The 21,228-nt window shown below is 58.1% G+C and overlaps 2 protein-coding genes across 6 annotated transcripts in view; one reads left to right on the top strand and one right to left on the bottom strand.

Annotated features, from left to right (window-relative positions):
- The first annotated feature begins 2,487 nt into the window (after nt 1-2,487).
- Nucleotides 2,488-7,289, top strand: FUZ (fuzzy planar cell polarity protein). Of its 4 annotated transcripts, none has more exons than XM_040457834.1 (11): nt 2,488-2,611; nt 3,232-3,353; nt 3,606-3,690; nt 3,805-3,873; nt 4,073-4,177; nt 4,952-5,149; nt 5,279-5,374; nt 5,686-5,792; nt 5,870-5,934; nt 6,014-6,088; nt 7,020-7,289. In XM_040457834.1, the coding sequence occupies exons 2-11, from the start codon at nt 3,271-3,273 to the stop codon at nt 7,244-7,246; spliced, it is 1,110 nt and encodes a 369-aa protein (XP_040313768.1). In that variant the 5' UTR covers nt 2,488-2,611; nt 3,232-3,270; the 3' UTR covers nt 7,247-7,289. The 4 variants fall into 4 exon arrangements, with proteins under 4 accessions (XP_040313768.1, XP_040313765.1, XP_040313767.1 ...); XM_040457831.1 differs by lacking the exon at nt 2,488-2,611 and adding an exon at nt 2,650-2,965; XM_040457833.1 differs by lacking the exon at nt 2,488-2,611 and adding an exon at nt 2,651-2,810.
- The window catches only part of AP2A1 (adaptor related protein complex 2 subunit alpha 1), a 30,052-nt gene continuing 16,105 nt past the window's right edge, over nt 7,282-21,228 (bottom strand). Inside the window, exons 5-24 of one of the 2 annotated variants that reach the window (XM_040457801.1) lie at nt 19,126-19,255; nt 18,647-18,748; nt 17,181-17,289; nt 13,821-13,971; nt 13,334-13,502; nt 13,090-13,227; nt 12,730-12,912; nt 12,191-12,288; nt 11,754-11,985; nt 11,479-11,646; nt 11,236-11,399; nt 10,857-10,922; nt 10,454-10,510; nt 10,261-10,343; nt 10,039-10,128; nt 8,776-8,899; nt 8,560-8,676; nt 8,371-8,440; nt 8,038-8,172; nt 7,282-7,722 (exon numbers count right to left, since the gene is read on the bottom strand). In XM_040457801.1, the coding sequence (XP_040313735.1) occupies nt 7,645-7,722; nt 8,038-8,172; nt 8,371-8,440; nt 8,560-8,676; nt 8,776-8,899; nt 10,039-10,128; nt 10,261-10,343; nt 10,454-10,510; nt 10,857-10,922; nt 11,236-11,399; nt 11,479-11,646; nt 11,754-11,985; nt 12,191-12,288; nt 12,730-12,912; nt 13,090-13,227; nt 13,334-13,502; nt 13,821-13,971; nt 17,181-17,289; nt 18,647-18,748; nt 19,126-19,255 (2,464 nt within the window). In that variant the 3' untranslated portion in view covers nt 7,282-7,644. The remainder of the gene's footprint in view (nt 7,723-8,037; nt 8,173-8,370; nt 8,441-8,559; nt 8,677-8,775; nt 8,900-10,038; nt 10,129-10,260; nt 10,344-10,453; nt 10,511-10,856; nt 10,923-11,235; nt 11,400-11,478; nt 11,647-11,753; nt 11,986-12,190; nt 12,289-12,729; nt 12,913-13,089; nt 13,228-13,333; nt 13,503-13,820; nt 13,972-17,180; nt 17,290-18,646; nt 18,749-19,125; nt 19,256-21,228) is intronic. The other variant, XM_040457802.1, reaches the window with a different exon arrangement.

Here is a 21,228-nt window from a genome sequence, read left to right as displayed (position 1 = left end):
AGAAATGGGAAAAAAACGGAATAAAAGAGAAACAACATTTTTAAGAATTTATTGCTGTGCATTGTCTAGAGCTGATGAGAAATTAAAAAAAAAAAAAATCGGGGTGCCTGGCCGGCTCAGTCTGTAGAGCATGTGACTCTTGATCTCAGGGTTGTGAGTTTGAGCCCCGTGTTGGGCAGAGAGATTACTTTAAAAAATTAGTGTAAACAAAACAAAACATGAATTCTTGAATCCTGGAAGCACAGAATATAAAGTTACATTAAATTTTTTGTAATGTTTATGTCAGAGAGAGAGAGTGTGTGCGTGTGTGAGTGGGGGAGGGGCAGAGAGAGAGGGAGACACAGAATCCCAAGAAGGCTCCAGGCTCTGAGCTGTTAGCACAGAGCCCAATGCGGGGCTCAAACCCACAAACCGTGAGATCATGACCTGAACTAAAGTCCGGCGCTCAACCGTCTGAGCCACCCAGGTGCCCCTGAAATCTGCACTTAAAACCCCCAATAAGGCATGGGTTCAGAGAACCTCTGAGTTGCATCCCTGTGTTGGGGGAATAATGCACCCCAATCTCCATAGAGACAAAATCTCCTGTACTCAGGACCCTCTGGGTTTCATCTAGGTACTTCTTCATCTGGCTGTTCATTGCTATCCTTAATAATACATTTTACAATAAATCAGTAATACTAAGTAAAGTGTTGCCCTGGGCTCTGTGAGTCATTGTAGCAAATGATCAAACCTGAGGAGGTGGAACCCCCAATTTGTAGCCAATTCAGACAGAAGTATGGATAACCTCTACTTGCGATTGGTAGTTCTGTTTGTGTGTTTGTTTGTTGAGAGAGAGAGAGAGAGAGAGAGAGAGAGAGAGAGAGAGAGAATCTTAAGCAGTCTCCATGACCAGAGCACAACTCCAGGCTGATCTCAGATCATGACCATGAGATCATGACCTGAGCTGAAATCTAGAGTGGGATACTTGACTGAGCCACTCAGGTGCTCCACAATTGATGTCCAAAGTGGGGGCAGACTCATGGGACTGAGCCCTTGACCTTTGGGGTCTGCACTGACTCCAGGTGGTTAGAGTCAGAACTGCATTGACTTGTAAGACACCCAGCTGGTATCCACAGAGCACTGGAGAATTGCGTGGTGTGGAAAACCCACACATGTGGTGTCAGAAATGTTGTGAGGAAACCGTTTTCCAGTAGGCTGTACTTCAGGAAGGAGGCAACTTTTAAATAATGTTGAAAGGATAGTTTGAGGGGCATGAAGGAAACAGGAGGGCAGATGAGTCATCAACACTTATGTAATTACAAAGAAACATTGCCTGGGGGCACCTGGGTGGCTCAGTCGGTTAAGCACCCACCAGATGCGTCCGACTTCGGCTCCGGTCCTGATCTTGAGGGTCCATGAGTTTGAGCCCCCACGTCGAGCTCTGTGCTGACAGCTCAGAGCTTGCTTTGGATTCTGTGTCTCCCTCTCTCTCTGCCCCTCCCCCACTCAAGCTCTGTCTCTCTCTCTCTCAAAAATAAATATTAAAAAATTTTAAAAATAAATATGGACTGAAGAAAATTCATAGAACGGCAGGGAGAAACTGATATTTTACTCCATTTATGATTTTATGTATGTTTATTCCTCTAGAAGTTTGATGTAATTTAGTGTGAGAATAAACCTCTTAATATATTTCGTATCAGCTACTAAACACCAAATCCAGAATGCAGGCAAAACAGGTTTTCAGGAAACAAATGTTTTTTAACATTACTATATATTTTGCAAATACATTTGGGCGCATGCAGGCCACTGTTCTCACAAAGCAAAAAAGTTCTAGTTGATTAAATTCATAACTAAATGAAATTCTACTTTATCAGTTTACTTTAAACACACAGAAGAAAGAAACGGATGTATGTCAATACAGGATTGGCTAAATCGATCTGCTTACATCCGTAATGTTGATTATCAAAAGACATTTATACAAAAACGGCGTATTTATGCGGTCTGAGGAGAAAAAAAAGTTTGAAAGCAACATTAGCACAGTGATCATATTTGTCAACAATGGGTGAATATTTTGTGTTAAATGTCAACCTTTTATCTCGGGAAAGTGGGGGCTATTTTCACGTTCGGCGTGCTACACTAGCGTGTATAAATTTATTAGAAAAATCAGATTATTTTTGTGATTCTGGAAAATAAAGGATTTCGTCTTTCTTTTTCCAACAACAAAAACAACCTTCTCCTTTGGTGGTTACTAGGCAACGTTCGCCGGACCAAACCATCAGCGAGGGGGAAGGGGGAGATGGTATTTTTCTCGGCTTTGCTCGAGATTCGTCATGCGGCCATCTTTGAGTGGGGCACAGTGCTAGACAGTCTTAGGCTGGAAATTAGACGGAACGCGGGGTTGCTAGGCAACGCCCCGGCATCGTCACCATCTTTGAGTCGGGCACAGCTGTTTATCACTTTAGAATGTAAAACATCCTAGCCTACCTGACGCTTGCTAGACAACGCCTGGGCGCCGTCACTACCTTCAAGCCGGGCTCTTCATTCTCTTCTCTAAATAAATGGAGTCAGCCGAACTATTTCAGGGAGAAACTACGAAGCATTGCAAGCCCCGGAGGCGCCATCTTTGTTAGGGGTATGTGACTTCCGGCTGGGGAGGAAGAGAACCTAACGGGGCTTGGGGAGGTGCTGGAATAGAGACTGAGGGTGGGTTTGAGTTGGACGGAGAAGGCGGGAATTTACTTCTCTGCCAATCAGCTCCCCATCTCGCCCTCTGGCGGCTTCGGATGGCCGACCGGCCTGCCGACTTGGCGTGACTATGGGCCTGTTCCAAGGTGGTCACTGACTGCCCCCACGAGGGGACCGGAGGGGGTTCCAAATGGGCGAGGAGGGGACGGAGGGCACCGTACATCTGCTCTGCCTCGCGGCCTCCAGCGGAGTCCCCTTGTTCTGCAGAAGCAGCCGCGGCGGCGCCCCCGCCCGCCAGCAGGTGGGGCCCTGGACGCCTGGATCTCCAAAATAGAAGGGGGCTGGGCACGTGGACTCTGGGTCTGCAAGGGAGTAGGGTCTGGAGAAGTTTCAGAGCTGAGTTTAGTTAGAGGGCCACGAGTGTAATGAATGGACCAATAATCCTGGTTCCCAGAAGAGGAGGGGCCAGGGGATCCGGAAAGAGGAGGGGGCGGGGGCCCCGGACACTTGGGTCCCAAGGTGGAGGGGTTTGGGGGCTCCCGTCTAATGTCCCCAACGTTTCCCCAGCTCCCGTTCTCGGTCATCGGCTCTCTCAATGGCGTACACATGTTTGGGCAGAATCTCGAGGTGCAGCTGAGCTCTGCAAGGACCGAGGACACGACCGTGGTGTGGAAAAACTTCCATGACAGGTCTCCACGTGGTAGCTTGGGGGCAGGCACAGGGCCCGGATGATAGCCCCTGTCGAAGATGGCCTCCACGGCCCGCTGTTTACTTGGCTGTGGAATCTTTGCCAAGCCAGTTACCCTCTCTGATCCCTGGGTTTCTCTGTACAAGAAGCGGGTTGTGCTGGCTGGCAGAAGATGCAGCCGGCAGGAGATCGAGTCACTGCCCTGTTTCTGAGGCCTGGACTCATTCTCGCTTCTTGGCCCTCTTTCTCACAGCATCACCCTCATTGTTCTGTCATCTGAGGAGGGCACCTCGGAGCTGAGGCTGGAGAGGCTACTCCAGATGGTGTTTGGGGCCATGGTGAGACTCCCTAGCCCTCTTCCCCAAACCCAGGAACCTGAGTTCTCAGTATCCTCCTCCCTCACACCAGGAGTCCAGGTCCCCAGCCCCTCCTCTCTTATTTGCTTCTTCTAGGTTCTTCTTGTGGGGCTTGAAGAACTGACCAATATCCGCAACGTGGAGAGGCTGAAGAAGGAGTTGAGGGTGAGGCTTCAGGACGTGAGGATGGAAGTTAGCTTGCCCCGTCGCTGATATTTGGGAACTACAGTTCCCAGCAGCCTCTGCGGCGGCCTGGTCATCTGACCCCAGAGCTAGGCTCCGCGGGGCTAGTTTTCTGAAGGGGAGGCGGCAGATCGGGGGGGCCATCCGGGTCCTTAAGCCCCTTCCTTCTCCCCTCTGCTAGGCCAGTTACCGCCTCGTTGACAGTTTCCTGGGGGACTCTGAGCGCATCGGGGACCTGACCCAGTGTGTGGACTGTGTGGTTCCTCCAGAGGTGTCTCTCCTGCAGGTACTGAGGATGCCTGGGAACCCTTGAACCCTTAGTCCTGATCCTCTTACCCCCGGGCCTTTGCCTCAACCTCTTCCCATCCTCTGGGCCAACCCCAACCCCCCACTTGGCTCCAGAAGGGTCTTTCTACACCCAGGGCTGACCCCGCCCCTCCCCAGCTCACAGCCCTCCGGTGGCTCTCATCGCCCCCAGGACCAGCTTCCATGCCCTCAGCCTGGTGTTTGAGGACCTGTGGGATCTGAAACCCACCAACGAGCTCACCCCGACCTCTGCTAACTCCACAGTCTGCCTTCGCCCAGCTGCCTCGTGGGTCCCACGAATCCCAACAGCTTCCCAACTTCCTTGCTTTGGCACATGCTGGTCCTTTTGCCAGTGGATCTTAACTACGGCTCTTGTTGAGTCACCTGGCATGGCCGCCTCCCAGCAGAGGGACTCTGGGCAGGCCACCTGACCTCTCTGAGCTGGAGTAGGCTGTCGATTGCGGCGTGTCGATTGGCACGTAGTAGGTTTCAATAAGCCGCCACTGGGCTGTTGTAACCGGTAGCTTCAGTAGCACGTTGTCAGGCCGGGGAGCAGGCACGTTACCTGTTTAATCTCACTTTACAATGTGACTTGGGGATGGTACCTGCATGTGAAGGGGAAGGAACCCAGGCCCCGGGAGGGTGAGGCAGGCGAGCATGCCAGTTTCTTGACACCCCTGGCCCACCTGGGAAAATCGTCGCTGCCCCTGCTTGTGTCTCCTGACTCCTGACTCGGCCTGCCTGCCTTATCCAGGAAGCCCTCTCCGGGTTCGCTGAGGCAGCAGGCACGGCCTTTGGCAGCCTGGTCGTGTCGGGCCGGGTGGTCGCAGCAACAGAGAGCTGGTGGCGGCTGGGGACGCCGGAGGCCGTGCTGCTCCCCTGGCTGGTGGGATCCTTGCCGCCTCAGGCCGCTCGCGACTACCCGGTGTACCTGCCACACGGGAGTCCCACGGTGAGTTGCGGGGGCTCTGCGCCTGCGGTGGGCGAGCTAGAAGGGACGAAGGGGCCCGAGACGTGAGGGGGCGGGGCTTCGGTGGGGAGGGGCGGGGCTCCGGCCGGCCCATCCCGCGCCCCGCTTCAGGTCCCGCACCGGCTTCTGACCCTGACGCTGCTGCCGGGCTTGGAGCTGTGTCTGCTCTGCGGGCCGCGCCCTCCCCTCAGCCAGCTGGATCCACAGGTGAACCCGGGCGTGTCCCCGCTTTTCCCCCGTTACACCCTGTGCCGCGGGCCCCTGTGCCCCCTCACCACCGCGCCCGGCCGGCGCTCTCTCCGCACTGGACCCGCTCTCCGTCAGCCCTGCCCCTCCTGTAGGCCCCGCCTCCTGTGGCCTGCGTTGCAATCGCCTTCACGCCAGCCCCGTCCCTCTTTCGCTCTCATCCCCTCCTTGGTCCCCTCTGTCCTCCGCCCTCGTGGGCCCCTCCTCTCTTCCCTGCCCACGCCCCCTCCCCTAGTACCCGCCCCTGATCTCGCCCACCGGCCCTGCCTCAGCTTCTGGACCGCTGGTGGCAGCCAGTGCTAGACCCGCTGCGGACCTGCGTGCCGCTGGGACCCCGAGCGCTGCCCGCTGGCTTCCCCCTGCACGTGGACGTCCTCGGGTAGGGTTTGGTCGGGCGCGTGGGTTGGGGGGCCCTCATCCCCTCTTCCCCGGCCCGTGACACCCCCTTTCTCGCAGGCTGCTGCTCCTCCACCTGGAATTGAAACGTTGCCTCTTCACCGTGGAGCCCTCTGGGGATCAAGGTGACTGGCGAGGGCGGGGCTAGGAGGGGCGTGGGCCGTGGAGGAACTCTCGGTCACCTGGTCTCTCTTCTCCCTCCAGAGCCTTCTCCTGAGCAGCGCAGGCGCCTCCTCCGCTCCTTCTACTCGTTGGTCACCGCCACGCACTTCCCACCAGGTCAGCGGCCGAAAGTGCCTCCTTCGCACACTGCGGGGACAGCGAGTCTCAGATCACAGCGGGGAGGACGGGGCATCCACACTGATGGGGAGGGGCGGGGAGGTCCCAGCCTCCGGACTGCAGAATCTACTGGGCAATCCTGGTAGTTAACACCGACACTGAATCTCTTGCCGAAGGCTTATGTACGTAATGATTCACTTCATCCTCATAGGTGAGGGATATCGCCTGTTACATCCTCATTCCCATAGTACAGATGAGGAAACAGAGGCTCAGCTGATAAGCAGCAGAGAGCCAGCGTTCACACAGAGGCAGCCTGGTTCCCATACCCACATGCACCACTGAACCGCTCAAAGTACAGGCTTTGTCTGCAGTTTTTGCGGCCCCCCCCCCCACCGGGGGTGGGGGGCATCCGGCGGAGCCTGGATTAGGAAGGGAAAGTTGTCTTGCAACCCACGAGGCCCTACAGAGACAAAGGAAGGGACCTAGGATGATTCTACAACCCCAGTGAAGATCCCGATGAATGCAGCAAGATGGTAAAGGGCACTACTTGGGAGGGACAGAGGTCTGTCCCTTACCACCCCCCCCACTTCCCGGTGTCAAGTGGGGCGGGGTCCTCGGTAGGGTTAGAAGGGAGCCCCATGCCTGGTACCGGGTAGGGGTGACCTGTGTGTCTGTGGTCTGTATTGCTAAGCGGCTTGTCCAGAGCTGCACACAGTATCCCCAGGGAAGAGGGGGCGTCGGCTGGCTGGGAAGAAGGTGGGGCGGTGAACTCCATGGCCTTCTTCAGTCAACGGACAGCCGGCTGGAGCCATGAGGCCCCCACCCATCAGAAGTCGAATTTAGGCCCGGGATGTGGCGTCGCTCCTGCGGGTTGGCGTTCTAGTTGCCCAGGCCCCACTGGTCACCCTGGCCCTTCCTGTCCTTCCTCCAGAGCCGGGGACACCAGAGGACAAGGTGGAGGATGCAGCCCAGAGGGCCCAGGTGCCGAGAGCCTGCTACCTGGTGTCTGGGCCCGAGGAGCCAGGCACAGGATGGCGGCTGGTGGCCCTGCAGTTGGGGCCTCGGCGGTTGCTGCTGCTGGTGTCCGCCCAGAGCCCCACCCATGGGCTGCGGAGCTTGGCCACCCACACTCTCCATGCCCTCACCCCGCTCCTCTGACCCCTCGGCCTGAGCCATGAACACAGACACGGCTGTTAGCGTCTCTCTGTTTATTCGCTCACAATAATACACAGCCCCTGGACGGGGAGGGGGCGGGAGGGGCTACGATGGGGGGTGGGTGGGAGGGGAGGAGGCGCCCGCTTCCCTGGCCCCTCTCCCCTCTGTGCTTAGGGGGGAAAGGGAGGGAGGGGGCTCCCCCTTACCCCCCAGAATGTAAACAGCAGCAGATGAACAAAAATAAAAATACAAAAGGCCGGAGGAAGGTCCCAGGCATCCCCCCACCCCTGGGGTCTTCCCTGTCACCAATGGAGGTCCCCTCCCTGCCCCATCCACCAAAGCTGCCTCAGTCCTAGGGGCTGCCCGGCGCCGGCCACATCCCCGGGGGCAGAGTCCAGGGCTCAGAACTGCTGGGCCAGCAGCTCACACAGGTGACGGGAGACAGGTTCCTTGCTCGTGCGCAGGGTCAGCCGGTACATCTGGGTGGGGGACATGATGGCGTGGACTCAGGGAGGAGGCAGAGGGGGTCGGAGAGAGCCCGGGAGAGGAGGATATAAGGGAGACAAGAGAAAAGGGGCAAAGGGATCAGAAAGGTGGCCGAAGGGACGAGAGGCAGGAATGGGAGCAACACAGGAGGTAGAGGGTGAAAGGTCAAAAGCCAGAACCAGAAGTGGGGAGATGCGGACAGGTGAAAATCAGGAGGGAAGGGGAGAGGAAGACGGCGCATAGAGAACACAGGGACACAGAGAACGTACAACCAGGCAGGGGGTGACGCCTCCCAGACCACCGCTCACCTGAGCCTGGGCATTGGGCTCCAGCCGGAGCAGACAGCCCACCTGCAGGGCTTTCGTCTGGATGATTCCAGCCCCCACGAAGTTCTCGGGGTTCGGGTCCACATTGTCCAGGAGAGCAGAGCCAAACCCCAAGAGCTGGGGCGAGACAAGGGGAGCCGTCAGAGGGTGCCGATCCGGCAGCAACCAGGCCGTAGTGAGCCAGTTCCCCAAAACCCTTGCCAGTGGGAACCGGCCCCGCTTTACAGAGGGGAAAACAGAGGCACAGAAAAATGGGCACGGTTCCCCAGATCCGAATTAGGGGCCCCTCTCCTGTCTTGCTCAGTTGTCACTCACTTTTGCCTTAGTGACTTCCGCATCCATGGGGTGGTTGGCTTTGAAGATTTTCTGAGCCTCCTGTTGGGGGCTGGGGATGGGTGGGGGGAAGGAAGTTCAAGTCAGGTCAGTTCAAAGTCAAGTCAGGTCAAGTCAAGGCCCCACCCCCTCCCCAGATGTGGCTGTGGCTCCGCCCCCCCCGCTGCTCACAGGCTCAGCTGCTTCCAGCGCTGGAAGAAGTCCTGGGCCGCCATCTCTGTGGGCTGGAAGAACTTGTTGATGGTCACGGGGAGCTTCAGGGTGAGGGACTGGGGGGCGCCCCCGTACCTAGAGGGAGGGGTCGCAAGGAGGGCTCCGTCAGGCCCCGCCCCCACCCAGGAGACCGTGCCCGCTTGCTCGGCAGTGCCCTGCCAGACTCAGACTCACCGGAAGCGCACGGATAGGAGCGGGGGCGTCAGGAAGTCCCGCAGACACTCGATGTTGAGCACCTGCTGCACCTGCGCCCCGCCGTCCACCTGCGCGGCCACGCGCTTGGTCTGCACCGCCAGCTGTGCCCGCCTGTGGTCAAGGAAGCCGGAAAGAGGCGGCGGCCCCGGCGGTCGTGGCCATGAACCCCTGATGGTTCTGAACTTTACCCGCGGCCCCAGCCTGCAGGCCTCTGAGGAGCTGGTCCCGCCATCCAGGACTCATACCACAAGGCCCAAAGTCCCTCCTAAGTGAGACCTTCGACCACCGCCTGGGTGCCTACTCTGGCTTTCTACCATGGGCTCAGCGACCTCCGTTATGGCATGTCGCACCCTACCGGGGTGGAAGCCCTTCCGGGGCTGTGATGGCTGACCGGAGTTTGAATCCTGGATCTTACCACCTCAGTGACTATGGGCAAGCAACTTTACCTCCTAAGCCTCATCTGCAAAATGGACAGTGTCCTCAGCATTCAATGAAATAATCCAGGACAAGCACTTATCAGTGTGTCTGGCACATGGTAGGTGCACAAAAAACCGGCAGCGTTACCACGTCTCCCTTCAAGTTGGCAAGGATGGGGTCTTACGTGTCTCTCGCCCTTCCCCTCCCCCCATGCCCAGCACAGAGCTGAGCCTACAGGAGTTCTCTGGAAACATCGATGCATGAGGCAACGGACTGAAAAGGTCCTCATAGCTTTGGGGTCTAACCCCTGTAGTTTCATGGGCATGAAAACCACTATCAGAGAAAGGAGAGGGGACTGACCCTTTCCTTTATGCCAGCCACCCTTCCAGAGTTTTCCAACAACACCGATCTTCAAAACAACACTATGAGAAGGGGACAGGAAGGCTCACAGAGGCAAAGTGATGGGCTCAGGTGACACAAGAGGGCTCTGGTCAGCATCGAGACCCCCAGGCCTGGCTCTTGGGCACAGGAGGTACTGGAATCATGGGTGTGGAGCTCCTTGGAGGACATGGTCAAAGAGGCCTGACAGAGACAAGCTGAGGCATACCTATCCCATCGCTTCCCTGTCTGCAGGCTGTCCTGGGGAGAAGAGGCCCGCCCCGGTATCACAGACACTAAGCCTCAAAGTAACCAGGTGCTTAGGCTTTCAAGTAAGACGACCGAACAGGGCTCTGGACCTGGGTCCATCTGCTTCCCAGTGGCCAGGAAGGCAGGCCTGGAGGGGCCAGGCTCAGGGGAGGGGGCTGGGCCAGGCCGGAAGGATATGAGTCTGGAGGTCGCCGGGGTGGACGACAGTGGGCGAGAAGTTCTGGAACTGCACAGATGTCTTGTTGCCATAGAACAGATACATGCGGCCTGCGCAGGGTGGGGAGGGGCAGGGTTCCATCTGAGGTCCTTCAGCCTCCTCTCCAGGTACCACCCAAGCCCAGGGGTCACCGAAACCCCATCCCCACAGCCCAACCACCCCGCCCCCAGCACCAGACACACCCAGGTTCTGCCGGAACTCGGACTTGACTCCAATCTGCAGCAGCTGGTTCTCAAACAGGACCCCATTGTTCTTGCACACGAACCTGGGTGGGGTGGCGGGCAGCTCAGGAGGCCAGGAGTGCCTGTCGACGAGGCCCTTCCCCGTGCTCCCCACCTGTCCCCACTCCCCTCCCTGAGCCCTCCCCTGACTCACTTATTCAGCAGCTCATCCGCTTCTGGGATGGGCGGGCCGATGTCCTCAGGACCTGGGCTGCAAGGTGGAGAAAGCAGTGAGATGGGAAGAGGCTGGGGGGCTAGAGGAGAAGACCCAGAGCTAAAGGTGAGAGACAGGAGCCCCCAAAAGGACAGAACCCCAGAATCCACATAACGAGATTCCCCCGAAAGGACCCCAGAATCAGACTGGTGATTGTCTCTCATGGGAACAGAACACTGGTGTGTGCCCCCACCCCTGCCCCCGTATCAGAGGACCCCGGCTTTCACTCCCCTCCAAATCCGGGCCTCTGCAGCTCATCAGGAACCCCTTGATAAGGGCTCGAAGTCCCCTATCCCTCCCAGGGGCCGCAAGTCTGCCCCCCAACCCTGAGGCCACCCCTTACTCAGCAGCTGGAGCTGGGTCAGCCAGCAAAGCCATGGGGCTCTCAGGGGCAGGCGGCTCCAGCTCGCTGGGCCATCCAATCCCAGAGCAGACAAGAGAAGACAGGCGTGGCAGGCAGCCAATCCCAGAGAGGCAGCAGAGGGCCGGAGACAGAAAGAGGGAGGAGGGAAAGAGAGAAGGAAAAGCAGGCTGAGACATGGCTACGGGGAAGGACGACACAGTGTGGCCAGGGTCAGCCAAGAGTACAGAGTGGCCAGAGGGAGAGAGGAGGCCCGGGGAAGTGGCAGCCAGGGCGACAGAGGCACAGGGACAGGGAGGGAGGAGGGGGCTGTGAGGGGGCAGAAGGAAAAGGGGCAGCCCGGGGCCCAGGCAGGTAGTACCTGAGGAAGGCCTCCTCGGGCGTGGGCCCCAGGCTGGGCTGGGCAGCCGGGCCGTCGGAGAAGACGTCCACCAGGAGGTTCCCTGCACCCGAGGTCGCTGGGGGTGCGGCTGGGGGAGGGGCTGCCCGCAGCCCCAGGAGGTCGGCGGAGGGCGAGGGCGTTGACTGCAGGGAAGGTGCAGGTGGAGGTGAGAACGGGCAGTGCCCGGCGGGCCCCCCACCCTGCGCTGGCCGAGGGACTTACCACAGTGCTAGGGGTGGGCTCCACGCCCCCGTTGACGTCATTGCTGCTGGGGTCCCTCCTGCCATCATCCAGGGCGCTGCCGGCCCCGGGGCCCTTCTTGCGTTTCAGCTTGGCCAGGATGGACGACTCGCGCTCGGGGAAGGGCGGCATCTCCTCCAGCACCGTGGCCTGTGGGGTGGGAGGGCGAGGGCGGGTCAGGGACGGCTCGGTGGCGGAGGAGAGGGCGGCCAAGGCTCAGGGGTGCGGGAGGGGCGCGCGGGGGCCGGCGCTCTGACCAGGACGTCCGTGCTGGCCACCGAGCTGAGCGTGAGGTACTCGACGGCGCGCTGCTGCAGCTCCACGTCAGCATTGCGCAGCTGGGAGCCCGCCCGCAGCACGCCCTGGATGGTGGCCTTGGTCTCCGGGAAGAGGTTGATGAACTTGATGTAGGTGGACAGCAGCAGGGCCCGCGTGGCCACGCTGCACAGGTGGAACTTGGAGTGCAGCAGAGAGAACTGCACCGGGGGGCTGCGGGGAGCGGGGCGCGTCAGCAGGTGCGCCCCTCCCCGCCCGGGGCCCTGCTGCCCCCCTCAGAGGCCACCCCGGCGGCGGCCATCACGAGACACCCTGTCCCAGAGGCTCCTGGGAGCCCCGTCGCCACTGACCCTGAGACTCTTTGGGTCCCCCGAGCCCCGGACTCCTCGAAGTGCCGGGTGCTCACCCCTCCTCTCACCTAGAGCGGGGGTCCCCAGCAATCAGATTCCCAAACTCCCCGAGGATGTAGCCGCCGACCTTCACCATGTTCTCGTGGCAGGCTGGGGCCTGGAGCGCCTGCAAAGGCAGGGACAGGGCGGGTGACCACAGCGACGAGCAGGCACCCAGACTCAAGGCTGCTTGGGGCGCCGGACTCCTATGAACCTGTGGAACTCTCACCCTGCTATGATGTGTGTGTATGTGTGGGGATGGGGGTGTAATAGGAAAACTGAGGCACAGACCGGTCATGTGACTGCCCCCCCCCCCCCCCCGTGGTATCTCGGACGGCACGCGTCCCGCCTTTCTCGGGGCCGAGGGAGTGGGAACCTGCCAGGACCCGGAGATCAGTGACCACACACACGCTGGGTGGCCCGCACACGACACCCCGCCCAGGGAGGCCATGGCACTGCTCTGAGGAGGATGAAGCAGGATGGTGGCCCGGGATGGCTGGTCCCTCAGCCCCGGCTGTCCTGCCTCTGCCTCGGCGTCCCGCGGTGCGGGTGAGCAGGGGGTGCCGACCTCAAAGACGGTCTTGGCCGCGTAGCCCTGGACGTCATCGCGGTTGGTGACGATCTGCAGCACGCGGTACCACACCTCCTCACTCACGTAGTCGCCCGCGATGCGGATGAGGTTGAGGATGGTGTCCACGTACCAGCTGTAGTCTACTGCGTACTTCTCCGCCAGGATGGCCACCTTCAGGACCTGCCGTCCAGGGAGGGAGGCCGCGTGAGGGTGTGTGCGCGCGCGTGTCCCCGCGGGGCAAAGTGTGGAATGACCGCACCCGGGCTCACCGCTGTCCCGGGCTGGAGACCCCAGGAGTCCCGAACTTCAGCCCCCTCCTCCGTGGGACCCGGGTGCCCAGCTCCTCCCCGAACTTACGATCTCTTCGCGGATGGCGTAGTCGGCCGTCTCCAGGTACCGAAGCATCTCCGACACGATCTGCTTGGCGTTGCTCCGGTCGCACATGGCGTAGAGGAGGTCGGCCGCCCGTTGTCGCACACTGACGTCCCGCTCCGTCTGAGGGAGGAGAGCAGGTGGGGGACGGTCCAGGCTCCGCGACGGCCTCCGAGCCCCGCGCCTCTCTCCGGGAGCAGAGATCCAGGCCAGCTCCGACGTGTCATACCTTGAGGGCATTGATGACCGTGTCGATGTGGGTCTTGACCGCCTCGTGGGAGAACTCGGAGCTGGCCAGCGTGCACATGCTCTCCAGGGCCAGGTAGCGGAGGTTGGTCTCCCGGTGCTGCAGGAACTGGCCCAGCTGGTTGCAGGCTCGCACCAGGAGATTGGGCTCACTGCCAGCGAGAGCGCAACAGAGACGGGGTGAGGTGGGGGCACATGAGAGGCTGGAGGACCTGGGCCCGGCTGACCCATCCCACATCACCCTCAGAACCTGGATCTTAACTCTCGCCCTCCATCCCCGTCACGGCCCCTCTGGTGATGCAGACATCTGGGCGTTGGGCCCACATGAAGAGACTCGGGAATTCTGCTTCCCAGGAGGGGATCCCGCACCAATCTGGATGGCTTCATCGTCCTCTTACATAGAAGTCACGACCCCCAGACCCGTCCTCCTAGGACGCAGGAGTCTAGGGCCCCAGCCCCCAGGCAGGCACCTGTCGTAGTGGATGATGAGGCTAATGGTCTCGAAGAGGATGGCGTTCTTGGCGTTGGAGTGCTGGACCTTCTTGGACTTGGGCGGCTCCTGGGCCTTGTTGAGCACGGTCTCCAGACACTCCACCAGCCGTCCCTTCACGGCAGCATCCTCTGGGGAAACGGAGGGCACGTCCCGGGCTGAGCTGTCGGCTCAGCAGCAGCCACCCCACGGCGCTCATCTTCCACTGGAAGTGTGGGCCCTGTAGCCGTGGCCTGGGGTCTCTGCTCCCTCAAGCTCATCCTTGGTCTCCAGGTGACCGGGGGGCAGGGTGTGTGTGTGGCAGCAAGGCAGCAGAAGACACGACTCCAGACCCGGGCTCTTGTCCTGCTCTGTGCTGACAACCCACCCCGGTGAGCCTCAGTTTCCCCTTCTGCAGCACCGACACCCTTCAGGCTTCTCACAGAACAAAGAAGTCTCCAGAAACCATCCTGGGAGACACCGTGAAACCTGGGTCTCCCCAAGGAGCGGTCTGAGCACCTGAGACAGACAGACGCCGACCGGAAGTCCATACAAACACCCATAACTGCCATTCTGTGGAATGCGAGGCAGCACCACGTGGATAGAACAGCCGGCAAGGGGCGCCCGGGGGGCTCAGTCAGTTATGTGTCTGACTTCGGCTCAGGTCAAGATCTCATGGCTCGTGAGTTCGAGCCCCACATCAGGCTGTCACTGCCCTGTCAGCACAGAGCCTGCTTCTGATCCTGTCCCTCTCTCTCTGCCCCTTCCCAGCTTGTGCTCTCTCTCTCTCAAAAATACACAAACATTAACAAAAATTAAATAACCAAACACACAAGACCAGCTGTCAAGCGTTCCAGCGAAAATTGTTGCGCCCAAATGTCTCAGGCGGCTCACGGGGCAGAGTAACAAAAAACAGGACACGAGGCAGCTATGGCCAAATCCAGAATGCGGGACACCCTTTCAAGGCAAAACCCTCCCGGCTTCTTCAAAAACAGGGAGCGAGGGGGTGGGGGGTGGGGGGGCTATTTCCAGTCCACAAACAGGGACAAAGACCTGATGAAATTTAAGCCGTGGTCCTAGATTGTACTGTATTTTTTTTTTTTCTTTAAGGCACACAAACAAAGCTGTGGACGAGGGTGGTTGGCATGGTGCCTGGACAGCCGGTCGACACTGTGAAGAGATTCTGAATCTTCCCAGGTGCGACAGGGGCACCGTGGTTTTGCGCCGTGTTCTCGGTCTTAGGAACTGTGTACAGGTGGACTTGGGGGAGGGGAGCGTTGTGATGTGTGCAACTTACGTCAAGTAACTGAGCAAGCGGGTGTTTGAGAGAACAAAGCCAACGAGGGCGTGAAGAGCAGTGTTAACGGTCTCTGCTGGGTCTGGGGCGGGGCTTAGGCGTGCACTACTCTGTTCTCACAAGTTCTCTTCATGTTTGAAGTTTTTCATAATAAAAAATTGGGGTGAAAGCCAGGGTCACAGAATAAAGGGACAATTCCTTACAGATTTAAGACAGATTTATGAGAAATAATTAAATCTGATACTTGTCTCTTTTTCTTTTTAGATTTTTAAGTAACCTCTATGCCCAACGTGGGGCTCGAACCCACAACCCTGAGATCAAGAGTCGCGTGCTTCACCGACTGAGCCAGCCAGGCCTCCCTCAGGGCTTGTATCTTGATTGGATCCTGGTCTGAACAGACTGTGATTGCTATGTTGGGGAAAATTAGGGAAATCTGTGGTGGCCTCGAGGCCACTGGGGAGCCACTGTTAGCTTTAAGTGTGACCACAGAATTACTGCTGTGAATAAAAATGCCTACAGTTTGTAGCAATGCATAACAAATACTTAAAGGTAAAAACATCATGATGTCTGTAACTGACTTAAATATTTAAGAAAAAAATTAGCAAAATAAGAGCAAGTATATAGCAAAATGTCAAGTCCAGGTGACGGGGACGCTCTACTTGTCTGTATCCTAGAAACTTTTTCATAATGCGTCGTTAAAAAAATTTCTTGTAAATAGGGGCGCCTGGGTGGCTCAGTCACTTAAGTGTCCGACTCTTGCTTTCGGCTCAGGTCATGATCTCACGGTTCGTGAGTTCAAGCTCCACATCGGGCTCTGCGCTGCTCTCTCTCTACCCCTCCCCTGACTCACGCTGTCTCAGTCTCTCTCTCACAACAAATGAATAAACTTAAAAAAATTTCTTGTAAGTAAACGGGAGACGGCCCCTCAGTCTCTCTGCGCACCATTTGCTCAGAGTCATGGATGAAATGCCTACAATGCAGAGAGGGTGAGAGTAGGTGAGGTGCATGCTCTGGGCACACCCCAAAATGATGAGGCAGGGCTCCTGGGATGGAAGGGAGCCTAGAGATCTGCCTGAGCTCTTCCTTCCAGGATGAGAAAGAGGCCCAGAAAGGGCCCGAGACTTCCCCAGGACCACATGATAAAATTCATCACTGGCTTTCACAGCCTGGGAGGGGCCTCTGGTGTCACTTACATCATATAGCCCATTAGCGTGTGCATGTATGCACACAGACGTGCAGACACGCGCAGACTCACACACACGGCCAGGCGTTCGCAGATATGTGCTCATGCGCACGGTTGGCTGTGAAGATTCAGGGCCACACATCGGTCCCTGGCCACAGCAGGTGCTCGGTACCCTGGCCGAACTGAAGGGAACTGGTTTATCGGTCACCTACTATGTTCTGAGCACCTCAGCACAGGGTCCCTCAAAACTGCTCCGTGAAGTGACACAGCTGAGGATATGGGAGCTCAGGGGAAGCCCTGGCCCGTATGGCGGAGTGAGGGATTTACAGCGAGAGGGTGCAGTCAGGCTCTGCCCCTTAGTCATGGCCTGGGCCTGGAAAGGTGATGTTGCCTCTCCAAACCTGTTTCCCTGTTTGCGTATTGCAGGGATGGCTCCCCCTCACCGGCTCTGTCGGGAGCACATAGACACCCCCGGTGCCTTACCTGGCTCGCTAAGGGCGCAACATCCACACCATGGCTGTGACCTCGAGCAACAAGGTCATGGACACCTCTGACAGAGCTATGCTAATCCAGACGGCACTGCCTGGAATCACCCCCTGATCTGCTGGGTGACCTTGGGCAAGGACCCCCTCCTTCCCAAGCCTTGGTCTCCCCCTCACTAAAATGGGTGTGACAACAGCTCCTACGTTACAGGGCTAGAGCACAAGCGTGGCTTCCCAGGGACCCCAGCCCACAGCAGATCAACACACGCCGTGATCTGTCTGATTCTTTGGGTTGCCACCCCCCCCCCCCCAATTGCAGCCTCGCAGAAACCCTGATAGCCCCCCGCCCCTGGCCAGGTCAGAGGCCCCGGATCCCCGGCCAGGTGGGCTCGGCGGTACCTGGCGGCGGGTAGCACTGCAGCAGACGCAGAAGCTTCACCGAGAGCCAGGGCGCCGGGACGAAGTAGTAGGTATAGTCCTGGAGGTCGGTGGAGGCCGAGGAGACGATCTGGGGGCGGGAAGAGGGGGTGAGGCCCGGACAGGGAAGGGCGGGGCAGAGTGACACTGCCTTCCCCAGGGGGCGCAGGAATCTGAGGCTGGGGGAGGGGAGGGAGGAAGCCAGGGGGCACACAGCGAGGGACGACCTCGGCTGCGGTGCTCGCCGATTTTTTTTTTTAATTTAATTTTTAATTTTTTAAAAATTTACATCCGAATTAGTTAGCATGGTTCCCGTCGAGTTTTTGACAGTGTTGCCGTCTGAAGGGCAGGAAGTCTCTGCCGATCCAATTCCCTCCCGTGAGCTCCTTGCTCCAAGGGCTGACAGCGTGGAGCCTGCTTGGGATTCTCTCCCCCCCAGACCCCTGCCCTTCCCCTGCTTCTTCTCTCTCTCAAAAATAAACAAACATTAAAAAAAAAGAAAGAAAGAAAGGCTTGGGGAATAGGTGGGGAATTAGTAGAAGGGTGTGGGACTTCTCCTTATGGCAAACTCCTGCTCACCCCTCCTCCAGGAAGCATTCCCACCATGCTCTGTGCCACTGCCATGATGGTATGTGCCCTGACCCGAGTGTCACTGTAGGTGTCTCCCGGACCAGCCTGGCACACAGGAGTATTCAGATGTATGGTGAATGAATGACAAAGCAACTGAATGAGCTGGTGTGTTTGTTCTCTTTGCTTGAGAATCCAGGCCTCCCCTTACCTGCCCAGGAAATGTTCATATTCACTCCAAGTCTCAGTTCAGGGATCACCTCTCCCGGGAAGCCTTCCTAGAGTGCCAGGCTGGGTTAAGTGTCTCCTCTGGGGGTCTACAGTGCCCTGCACTACCTCCGTGACAGCACAGATCACTCCTGTGAAAATCTGGGACACTGTCGGCCCTACCGCGTGCCCCTCCCCCCCGAACAGGACAGGGCTCAGGCTGACTCATCTGTGTCCCCACAGGAGGCCTCAGGGCATGTTCCCAGGACATGGGCGAAGGTGGTAAGAGAAGCAGAAGGAAAGAGAGGAAGGGAGATGTAGGAGAAAGAGAAGTAGGAGAACAGGAGGGCGGGAGGTGGGGTGGGAATCCGGAGAGCTGTTCTCACCTCCCCGGTGCTCATACTAACACCATATAGACGGACTGACAGCAGCTACACCGTGAGGTGGGCGCCGGGAGTGTCCCCATTGAACAGACTGGGGACATGAGGCCCAGAGAGGTGAAGCCTCTCTGGAAGTGGCCGAGCCAGGATAAACCTAGTTCAGAGCCTGAGTTCATCACCACTGGGTGGGGCTGCCGCTCCGGGAGAAGGAGGGGGACGAGAGAGGGGCTCCAGGGGACAGAGAGCCTCCAGGGAAGGCCACCTCCCTGCAGCCAGGGCCAAGACCACACCCACCCGGCTCAGGCGAGACACGGCCAGGGAGATGCAGGTCTTAAAGTCGTCCGGGTTCTTCTTGCAGAGACAGGTGATGAGGCTGACAGCAGCCGTGACCACACCCTGCAGAGACAGACAAATGGCAAGTCAGGGCTGGGGGGCGGTGGGGAGGGTCAGACTGGGGATAAGTGCCCAGGCTGTGGATCTGAAAGCAGAGGCTCAAGGGCCTGGGGGGTGATGGGTGTGGGGGACACTGGACAGGATCCCTGGGCAGTCAGGGGGGGTAATCAGGGATCGACGTGGGGGTTTCTGGACACTTGGGTGGGTGACAGGTACTAAGGACACTGGACCAAGATCTCTGGGTGGCTGAGTAAAGGCAGGGACAGAGGTGGGGGTCCCTGGGCGTCCAGGTGGGAATCAGGGCAGAGGCGGAACTCCCTGGGCTTCTAGGTGAGCGTCCAAGGCAGAAGGGTCTCCCGGTGAGCGGGCGGGGGCCTCACCATGTGCTGGTCGTTGAGCAGGTGTACCACGCGGGCCGTCCACTCGCCCATGGGCACTAAGTCAGGCGAGGCTTTGTAGAGTCGCAGCAGGCACAGGGCCGCGCTCTGTTTCACGCTGTCCATGCTGTCCCTGCAGGGGCACAGTTTGGTGGGGGGAGGTGAGTGCGACCCCAGCCGCACAGAACTACAAGACCATGACCCGAGCCGAAGTCAAACGCTCTGCCGACTGAGCTACCCAGGCGCCCTGTCCATCTCCTCCTTATGACAAACCGAGGAACCGGGGCCAGATGTGTGTGCTCGAGGTCCTGACTTATGGGGCGCGGCTCCAGGGCAAGCCGCTGACCCTCTCCGATGGGCTGGGGGATGGAGAAACGGCACCGTGGACCAGCAGCTGGCGCGGCCTGGAGCACAGAGGGGGCGCGGGAGCTGTTCTGAGCGCCCGGGCGGCCGCCTCGAGGTGCAGCTCTCCCGGAGAGGATTCAACCAAAGCCCGGGCCGAGGGCACCAAGGGAAGTCCCTGCACCAGTCGAAGGTCGGGTGCAAAGACCTCTCCCAGGACGAGCAGTAGAAACACGAACTGCGGCGACAGAGCAGCTCTGTACGCTCCCATCAGACAGGCAGACGTGTGCGTGCCGGCCGGGCCGGGGGTGCAGACACGGGGACGGGCCCTCAGGAAAGGAGCACAGCGGGTGGGGGTGGGGTGGGACAGGTGGTGGGCGCCCCTGGCCGGCGTGCCCCTGGGAGTGACGCGGACTAGGCCCGGCGATATGCTCCTGGACACCAACCCTGGGGAAGGGCGCACACGCGTGTTCAAGCTGATGGCTCGAGAACGTTCACCGACTGACAGTCGTCAAACTAAAACCAAAACTGGCAGAACGTGCGTCCCAGTGGTGCTCCATTAATGACCTTTTTACCATTGTTACAGCCCATGTGTCAGGAGCCCTGAGCCCAGGCCATGTTTTGTTCTAGGTGTTTCTACACAGGAACCCTCATCAGAGCTCTCGAGGGAGGTGACCTCTACCATCACCTCCAGATACAGGGAAGGGAACGTCCAGCCGCACACCAAATGGAGGAATAAGGGCTATTTATCACCTTGGTTAACGTGAAGACAGACGGTGCGACTAGTTAGGTAAAGCTGAAAACTGCGTAATGTAGGGGTGTGTGCCCAGGTATAAAAGGACAAGGGGGCATGTGGGAATTATGACCATCAAATTCAGGGCACAGGGAGGTAGGGAAAAGTGGAGCAGCTGTGAAGGATATGGAAGGAATTCTACCGTAACTGTTTCTTTTTTTTTGTTTCCTTTTTTTTTTTGTTGAGAGAGAGAGAGCACATGCGTGAGCAGGGCAGAGGGACAGAGAGAGAGAGAGAATCCCAAGCAGCCTCCAGGCTCAGCTCGGAGCCCGACGCGGGGTTTGATCCCAAGACCCCTGGGATCACCTGAGCTGAAATCAAGAGTCGGACACTCAACCGACTGAGCCACCCAGGCGCCCCTGCCTTTCTTTTTTAAAAAAGCTGTGATACTACATGACCCAGCAATCCTGCACCCAGGCATCTACCAACTGAAAACAAAGTCCACACTATGCATGTGTACATTATTCGTAATAGTCCAAAAAAAAAAAAAAAAAAAGGTGGAAACTTTCTGATGGATGAATACAGCCGAATATCACTACTGGGCCACAGAAAGGAAAGAACCACAGCTTCATACAACATGGGGGAACCACGAAAACATTATGCCAAGTGAAAAAAGCCAGACACAAAAGGCCATGTGTTGGGCGCTTCTGTTTATCTGAAATGTCCGGAGTGGGCAAATCCAGCACAACAGAAAGCAGATGAGTGGTCGCCTGGAGCGAGGGGCAAAGGCAATGGGAAGTGACGGCTAACAGGTATGGGGCTTCTTCCAGGGGTTAAAGAAACGTTCTGGAATTAAGAGAGTGGTCGTGGTTGCACAACATTGTGAATATCCTAAAACCCACCGAACTGCATGCTTTAAAATAGTTGAAACAGTGAACTGGGTGTGATGTGGATTTGATCTTCAATTAAAAAAAAAAAAAATCTACCTAAAAAAATATATTCCCCTGTGCTCCCGTCACCGCCAAGGCCAA

Source organism: Herpailurus yagouaroundi, unplaced genomic scaffold, assembly GCF_014898765.1.
Source record: "Herpailurus yagouaroundi ecotype Mexico unplaced genomic scaffold, PumYag 220, whole genome shotgun sequence".
NCBI lineage: Eukaryota > Metazoa > Chordata > Mammalia > Carnivora > Felidae > Herpailurus > Herpailurus yagouaroundi.
Note: the sequence above shows the minus strand (reverse complement) of the source record. Positions and strands in the feature narration are given on the sequence as shown.

What these genes read in the sequence shown, in the direction of transcription:
- FUZ (XM_040457831.1), top strand. Translation starts at nt 2,855, where the DNA reads ATGGGCGAGGAGGGGACGGAGGGCACCGTACATCTGCTCTGCCTCGCG. An exon ending in GCGCCCCCGCCCGCCAGCAG is followed by an intron (nt 2,966 to 3,231) that starts GTGGGGCCCTGG and finishes ACGTTTCCCCAG; the next exon opens with CTCCCGTTCTCGGTCATCGG. An exon ending in AGATGGTGTTTGGGGCCATG is followed by an intron (nt 3,691 to 3,804) that starts GTGAGACTCCCT and finishes TGCTTCTTCTAG; the next exon opens with GTTCTTCTTGTGGGGCTTGA.